This window comes from Corvus moneduloides, chromosome 4, assembly GCF_009650955.1.
Source record: "Corvus moneduloides isolate bCorMon1 chromosome 4, bCorMon1.pri, whole genome shotgun sequence".
NCBI lineage: Eukaryota > Metazoa > Chordata > Aves > Passeriformes > Corvidae > Corvus > Corvus moneduloides.
Window position 1 is genome coordinate 26,424,366 of NC_045479.1, and position 8,840 is coordinate 26,433,205.

The 8,840-nt window shown below is 40.4% G+C and overlaps 1 protein-coding gene across 5 annotated transcripts in view; it reads left to right on the plus strand.

The window, feature by feature from the left end:
* Positions 1-8,840, plus strand: part of GRIN2B (glutamate ionotropic receptor NMDA type subunit 2B) — a 241,249-nt gene that overhangs the window by 210,149 nt on the left and 22,260 nt on the right. For all 5 annotated transcript variants that reach the window (XM_032105854.1, XM_032105853.1, XM_032105856.1 and 2 more), the window contains exons 11-13: positions 2,245-2,405; positions 5,315-5,502; positions 7,293-7,531. In XM_032105854.1, coding sequence (XP_031961745.1) covers positions 2,245-2,405; positions 5,315-5,502; positions 7,293-7,531 — 588 coding nt within the window. The remainder of the gene's footprint in view (positions 1-2,244; positions 2,406-5,314; positions 5,503-7,292; positions 7,532-8,840) is intronic.

Genomic DNA, 8,840 nt, shown 5'->3' on the forward strand with positions numbered 1-8,840 from the left:
ATGTTGGTGTGTGAAGAATAATTTGCATTTGAAGATCTGTTCTGACTGAGGAATGAGCAGGAGGTAAGGATTGGTAAGTGAATGAGTAGTACGTGAATTTGTAGAAGTCATCAACCTGACTTCTTTCTCTAGAAATGTGCTTTTCCAGCTGCTAGAAATAGGCATTTCCTAAAAGAGAAATGTTTTCATTTATTTATTGATTGTCCAGGAGATTAAAAATTGAATCTGGAGCCTTTTTCCCGTGGCTGCTATTATGGGCTCTGGAACACAGTGGGGACAAAGGATAGTTCAGAGTTGGGATTGTTTCCCTTACCACAGCCCTGCCTGACTTTGTAATCCTTCTTACTCTAGTTTGTAGACATTGTGATGGAGGTAGAGATTGTGTCACTGGGAATGGAGGGTGGAGGTATAAAATGGACATGCCAAAACTCAGTCACACCAATGTTGGTCAGGCCTGCCTGATGCTTGTATTCTGTTGGAGGGCTCTGTGGGAATGGGAATGTCCTGTTTGCCTTCAAGGCAGGGTTCTGCAGCCTCTGGGAAAGCAGGTTGCCCATGCTGCAATCTCCTGGTTTAGCATGTCAGGGGAGAGACTGTGTTTCTTTGTGTCTGGCGTGGCAGTGCCCTCCTTGTGATGGGTCCCCTAGGCTGCTGCTTTAATCAGCTTAGTAAAAAAGAATAATTTTAGCATGCTGCGGTGATTTTTCTCCCATCAAAGTTTGCTTTCATTACAGTCTTTGATAGATGTGAGTTTGTCTTCATTCGTAGAGGGTGTGACAAAATTCTAAGAGACACCTTATTGTCTGTTTTATGCCATGTGAAACTTCTGTTTTGTTGGTGATGCACTAACCTGAGTTCAGAAAAACAGCCCTGATGTTTTTTACTGGCTTAAAGCAGTAGGATACATGTTGTCTCTCACACACTCACATGCACATTCAAGCTCATCTTGCCATCCAGACTGGAGAGATGAATTGCCTAGTACAGAGAAACAGGTGAAGAGTGTTCCACACACAGCTTCTAGCTGTCCTCATGGCTGAGATGTTATGAGTGAGATATACTCCTTTAGGGGCTCTGGCCTCCTCAGTTGAGTTGACCAAGTTCCCAAATGGCTTTAAGCGGAGCTCAAGAACAAGGCTCATCTGCATGTGTTTTAAACTAGAACTGTCTGTAGATTGCAGCCCTGTAGAAGGTGGCAGTGCATGACTGCACATATTCATGTACCAGGTGAACTACTGGCATTAAATGGGTTTGGTCTGACCATTAGCATGTTGTCAGCGTGGTTCTCAGGATCATGCAAATACACAGTCACAGTTGGGAGTCAAGAAAGAATACCAGGCAAGCTACTGCTTGATATATCCTGAGAGGAGGAGGCTTCTTTCCCTTTAATCTACCTTTGCATCTTTACTGCTTATTCACTTCCTGGTTTGCAATTCTGTGCTCCTTCTCATCTACTGGTTCTAGGGGTTTTAAGCAGTCTTGATAATTGACAGTCTAAATTTTACTGCTCATAAAATCCCAGAGAGCATTGATTATGACTTGAGTTAAGCAAGTGGCATATAAAATCTCACAGTCTTGCAGCCGTGGGGGAATGTTATGATGAATGTATTTCTTGTGAGCGGCAAAAGCTTTGGAGTGTTCTGCCAGCTCTGTTCCGGGCATCAAATGTTACTAGTAACTTGCAGCCACTAACAGCATTTCATTTGGGACATTTGCCCAAAACTTTGAAAGCTGATCATGCATTTGGTGAAGTGGATGTGAGGTGTGCTGAGAGGCATCTCTCCTTATTAATTACTTTTCTACTTCTGTCAGAACTAGGAAGTGCAAAGGCATCTGCAGAGCTGAAAAAGATACTTCTTAGGAACTAAATGACAGTTTGTGGATAAAAAGCACAGCACATAGACTTTATTTTAAACCTTTTCTTGACAGTGTTCCAGCACCACTGTTACATTTTCCCTTTTCTTTCTCCTTTTATCTAACCTCCTATTTAATCTCTGATCACTGACTATTTCATGCACTTAATCCAGAGTAGACAAAAAGAACAGCTTGCTCAGATTTACTTCTTAGGCATTAACAGGAGATATTTGAAATGTTGATGTTTGAAAATACTGATATATAATGTCTTCTCAATTATGTTTTCTACATGATAGTAAAATAAAATCAGAACTACCTTCCGATATTCTCCCAACCAGATGACTGCTTCAATCTGAAAGATTGTGAGAATTGTTCCTTTTTCTGTCTCTTCAGTTCCAGAAACCAAATGACTTCTCACCCCCTTTCCGCTTCGGGACAGTTCCCAATGGCAGCACGGAAAGGAACATTCGCAACAACTACCCTGAAATGCACGGCTACATGGTGAAGTTCAATCAGAGGGGGGTGGACGACGCCCTGTTCTCACTGAAGACTGGGTAAGTCTTTCTTACATGCTCCTTTACCACAGACTTTTTGCATGCTTGTCTGGAAAATTTTATTTTTAAGGTTTGAAAAATTAGCCTCTATTATCATTCCATGGTTAAAAGTATAGTAAGACCACACATAGCACAGTAGCACAGGAGAGTAACTCTGTGGTTCTTTTTACCAAGTTTTTCTATTGCCATCTCTATAAGAGTTTCTGGTTTTGCTGTGTTTATAAGAATAAAAATAAAAAAAAAAAAGAGCATCTACTGTATCCCTGTGTACATAATCCATGTGTGTATTGGTCCCAAAGACCTTGCTTCATCAAGATGTTTCATGCTGATGGGTTTTTATGCATACAGAAGAAAAGCTCACGGATCTCTGTGGACAAAGTTTTTTGCGGAGCATTTATATTGTCATCTGGAAATTCCTTTGTTTTCTCTCCTTCTGTGTTTAAAAGATTATGCTAATCAGGAAGCTGTCAGACTAATCCCACCCCAGTGTATCACCACTTAATATAATGTAATGGAAGGTAGGCTTGAAGCAAGTAGTTTGGAAGTAGCCTACTCACTGGAATATTTTAGTATCAAGGGCTAAACAAAACATTATTTGAATAATAAGGACATATAAAAAATGTAAGCATTTCCTTGGGTAATTTTGGAAACGTGGGAAAATTTGTTAGTGAAAAGCATGCTTGAATAGCTCATCCTATTTTAATAACAGCGGATCTGCAAAGGAACTAGCTCAAAATGACATTTTGCAAGCCTTTGTGCTTTATAATTAAAGACCTCCTCCCAGAGCTGACCATTTTAGTTGTCAGAGCCCAGCCCCAGTGAAAAAAAATTTTTTCTTACACTCATGTTGCACTATGAGAAAGTTCATTCCAAAGCACAACTTAAGATGTTTAGCCAATTTAATTACTAGATTGAATATTCCTAAACCTGTTTGCCAGGTTCAGAGGTACACAGCCCATTACAAATGGTTGTACCATTGTTGGATATCATCCTGGGAAGATGCATTTGCCAGGATAGTCATCATTCAGGAAATAAATATTCACTGTCCTGGAAATATATGGATGAAATAGAGTTCATCACTTGTGATAGATGTCATCCTGGCTTCATATTTACCCTTGGACAGACTTCCTCACAGATAAGCACTTGAACTGAGATAATCACTATCCTGTAAATATATGTACAGGAGGTGTATTGTAAACATAGTGTGTGAGAGAGAATGTGCAACCGGAAGGTCTTAGGTCAATTATCAAGAAGTGTTTCATTTCAGATCTAGTGGGAGGATTTACTCATCAGCTGTCTTTGGGTATGTGGAAGATGGAACCTCCTGAGGCTGCCCCCCACATCCAAATCAATTTGTTGCAGTGTGAAAAGGCTCTCATCAGGCTGTTGTGCTCTCTACACAGCCCATAATGGGGATTTCTCTGTGTGGAAACAGAATTTTTGTTGTGATTTTCAGCTGAACAGTCTTTAACAAAGACCAATTCAGCATGGTAAACCATAAAGCTGCTGTTGTAGCCCCTTGACATTGGTAAAGATCTGGTAGTACTTTTCACAGTAACTGAGGGGTTAAACATAATGTCCTGACTATATATGATTTGAAAAAGATACATTTTTCTCAGCTAAGTCATGCCAGCATTTGAATTAGAGAAAATACTTTCCTTACTTCAGTCCCTACTTTGCTATCTAATATTGATAAATTTTGTAAGGCATTTTAGATTCTTTTGAGATGAAAGGCAGTACAGAAATATAAGCTATTCTTAAGAATATAGATCCCCTTGACTTCCTCTTCATTCATCTTTATCTTGCAGTATGTTTGTATTCCAAATTTTCTTTCAGATCAGAAATTATGATTACCAAAAAGTCAGAAAGAAATAGATGATCCTCATTTAAAACCCAGATTCACCTGTAAGACAGCTTTAGGCTTAGATTTTATTTAACTATGGTGAAGGTGAAGATGACACACCTGAAGGATGGGATACCATCCAGAGGGACCTGGACAGGTTCAAGAAGTGGGCATATGGGGATCTCATGATACTTAACAAGGCCAAGTGCAAGGTGCTCCACTGGGGTCAGGGCAATCCCCGGTATCAACACAAGCTGGGGGATGGAGGGATCAAGAGCAGCCCGGCTGAGAAGGACTTGGGGGTTCTGGTGGGTGAGGGGCTGGACATGACCCAGTGATGTGAATTCACAGCCCAGAAAGCCAATTGTATCCTGGGCTGCATCCAAAGCATCTGGACAGCAGGGTGAGGGAGGGGATTCTGCCCTTCTGCTCTGCTGAGACCCCACCTGCAGTGCTGCATCCAGCTCTGGGGCCCTCTGCACAAAAAGGACATGGGACTGTAGGAGCAAATCCAGAGGAGGCCACCAAAATGATTAAAGGGATGGAGCACCTCTCCTTACAAGGAAAGGCTGAGAGAATTGGGATTGTTCAGAAGAGAAGGCTTTAGTGTGACCTAATTGTGGCCCTCATGAAGAGAACCTACAAGAGAGCTGGAGAGAACCTTTTTATAAATGCATGTAGTGACAGGACAAGGGGGAATGGTTTAAATCTGAAAGATTAGATAAATTAGATATCAGGAAAAAATTCTTCTGCATGATGGTGGTGAGGCACTTTACCGTGAGGTGATGAAGTTGTGGATGCCCCATCCCTAGAGTGTTTGAGGCCAGACTGGATAGGGCTCTGAGCAACCTGGTCTAGTGGAAGATGTTCCTGCCCATGTCATGGGGCTTGGAATTAGATGGTCTTTAAGATCATTTCCAACCCAAACCTTTCTATGATTCTATATAAATATTGCAGTCCATCTGAAAAAGGTTAATTTCTTCCTTAGCTGCCTAAAAGCACCTTTGAATTAATACAGATTTTATGTTTTCTGTACTATACCCTCTTGTTTCTTGCATCTGTGCAGGAAGTTGGATGCTTTCATTTATGATGCAGCAGTGCTAAACTACATGGCTGGCAGAGATGAAGGCTGCAAGCTGGTGACGATTGGGAGTGGGAAAGTGTTTGCCTCCACTGGCTATGGCATTGCCATCCAAAAGGACTCAGGCTGGAAGCGCCAGGTTGATCTTGCGATTCTACAGCTTTTTGGAGATGGTAAGTGAGAAGAAAAAGAAGCACTGAAGTTTCCTAAGAAATACCAAGTTTTGCGTGTAAGAAGTGAAAGTTTCTAGCTCTGGTGCTTCAGATGTGAGTTGAGAACATGAAATTATTAATGGGGTTTTTTTAGAGTCATCACACCAAAAATCTGAGGATGTCACTTCTTTCATGTTGTTGTTGCAGGGTAGCGGTATCATCAAAAGCAGTGCTGAAAGCACTAAAGTTTTCATAGAACAAGCTCAGATGTGTGTTTGAAAAAGCATCTTATGTGAAGAACGTCTTGTAAAAACAAGATTTCTGGTGTGAATTTTTCACTACCTTTGAGGTTTTGCCATGACCAAACCCACTAATTATACTGGACTGTCTGTGGTTATTCCATACTTTATAGCTCTAGACAGGATCAATCCATGCAGGGTTTACAGAATTAAAGGATAAATATTTCTGGATGAATGATCTAGATCAGATTTTCCAAAACCTCAAAAAAAACCCCAAAGCGAAACAACAAAAAAAAGCCAAACAAGGAAGAACTTGAGACTCAGAAGCATATTTTGGAGCAAGTTTTTAATTAGAACATTGTAGTTACCTAATACACCTCTTAATTTACAGAGAAATTGCTGGTATTAACAAAAATTATTTATGGGAAAAGAAATTCATTCTTAGGAAATATTTTCCCGTCTTTCCATTTCACATTACATTTTCCTGTGTCCTTTTTTATAAATAAATAAAATTCACAGGTTATTTTAAGTATTCTTTTTTTCCCCCTGAAATCTGAAAATAACATCATATTATAAATATGGAAAGAACATAACTTGACATACTTCAGAAAATTGGCCACCTGACAGATAGGTTGTTCTGTTTCTTAAAAAGCCTAATATGTGCTATTTCAGAGAAGAACATAAGTTCTCCACAAAGCTTCAAAGACTCTGTTGTGGTACTACTTTAATACATGGGGTTTTTTCCCCCCGCCACTGGACTGGAGATTGAAAATGCGAAAAACTAACTTGCCTAACAACATGAAACAATTTGTCATCCTGCAAAATTAGTTTGTTCTGAATGTCTCAATATATGTGTGTGTGTGAGCGTTTACCTCTCTCTTGCCTCTCATGAAAAGGACCATAATGGTAGTAAGTGGTGTATGAAATTAGAGTACAGAGCCTTTGCTCCTAGCTGATACAAATTAGAAAAATTTTTGATTGGTCAAAGCCCTTGGAAGTGTTGAATTTGGACAAAATTGAATGGAAGAACAATGAGTAAAAATACTCAAATATTTTTTGGAACATTGCACCTAGTTTTAATGAGCTGTGGATATGATGGGAAAAAAAATTGATTGAAAACAATCATTTTTATGAATTCTGAGTTAGAAATATACAATGTTTTCATCTAGAAATGATTAATTTTTGTCTACCAATATCAGTCACTAATTTTCCCCTTCATTGACTTAATGAAAGTGGAAGTTTGTGAGGCCAGGTCTTCAGTCATCTGGTGGACAACTGTTTCAGGATCTCAGTGTACACATCCAGCAACTGTCATAGCTGTGTCCTGTGGTATACCTTGTTGTGGCTAATATTAGGCTGTGGAAAAATCCTGTTGACTTTCCTGTGACAAATAGCACTTGCCCTCATCGGAAGGGCAGTCAGGATATTTTATGGATATTGTAGATGTGGAAAAAGAACGTGGGGACTGGAAATTACATTAGATCAGCTTCTTGCTTTGTCTGCCCCAGTTTGAGCTCTTTAGCCATTGCAGGATTATCTAATCTGTGTCTTTCCTCCTGTCTATCTTTCCAGGGGAGATGGAGGAGCTGGAAGCTCTCTGGCTCACTGGCATTTGTCACAATGAGAAGAACGAGGTTATGAGCAGCCAGCTGGATATAGATAACATGGCAGGTGTCTTCTACATGTTGGGAGCAGCCATGGCCCTCAGTCTCATCACCTTCATCTGTGAGCATCTCTTCTACTGGCAATTCCGCCACTGCTTCATGGGCGTCTGCTCTGGCAAGCCTGGTGTGGTCTTCTCCATCAGCAGGGTGAGTTCCATTAACTGTCAGGGAGGAACAGAAGCTTTATTCAGACAGTCCTAGGTACTGGAGATGGGAATATCCACCAAGACTGTCTAACACACAGGTGGCATAGGGTGGCAGTCTGCACAGTGTCATCTTTGCACTGTTAATGCTGCAAAAATGTGCTAGCTTCTTCTGTGACATCTCTGGTCTCTGCTGGATTATGGTTAAGGAAATGGAAATTTCACATGGAAATGAAAACACAGTAAAAGACAAGTTAACTGTTACTGCTTTCTTCTCCAAAATGAGTTGTGAGGAGGCCAAATTTGGGGACCCCCCAAATGTAATCAAGTAATGACGGATAATATTATTAGAAATTTTGGAGTTTTACATTGTCCTCTATATTACAGCTTTTCAGCTGACCTTTTGTTAACTAGAAGTGTGCCTTCATTGACAGTCAGAAGTCCTTAACCAAAAGCCATGCCCTGAACCATGTAGAAATCCTTCCACAGAGGATGACCACATAAACTTAGCTTTATGCAAATCTGCCGTAGGGTACAACATTCATGTTTAAAGCAGATTCTAGCCATTTCTGAGTCATCTTCTCTATTAGTGTTGCTAGCAGTATCCCATTTGGAGCTTTATTTTCCTCCTTTCAAGCCGCTGGCCTTTCTCCTGATCCATTCTGAAGTGAGGTCAAATCTTGGAATTTTTTAGCTCAGCATCTGTTGTAACAGAATTTACTTTGATTGTACAAGGAATATATAATTGCTGCGTAACATATTGAAGAGAAATGACAAAGGCTTTTGAGTGCAAGGGCACAGCCTCTCTTCTATACTGTTAGTTTGTAATGTGGTTTAGTCTGGAGATGAGGTAGGGCACTGTGTTTGGTAACCCTTAGCTAAGAACAGATTCTTTCATTCTGTGGTTATCTGCTAGACCTGGGCCAGGTTGATGTAAGGTCTGAAAAGTGTTAATCATCTGCTAGCTGCTGAGAATCCATGATAACATGATGTGATGGTGTCCATTTCACAACTGACATTAATCATCAGGCACTATGTGGCAGGTCAGGGAATAAAGGAGCCCCTTTCATTCTGTTCTTAGGGATAGCCCTTGCAAACAATCTGTGTCATGGGTCAAATGAGCTTGTGGAGAATGTGGAGGAATTGGGCCCTTCTGTTGTCTGATTTGAGGTTGAATAGAGGACTTTTGCTTTCAGGGACGTCAATTTGGAGCCTGTTATCACTTTTAAATTTAACAGAATGCAATTAAAAATTCTATTGTACCTCAGTCAACCAGACGCAAAAGACCTAAATACCTATTCAACAGTTCTGCT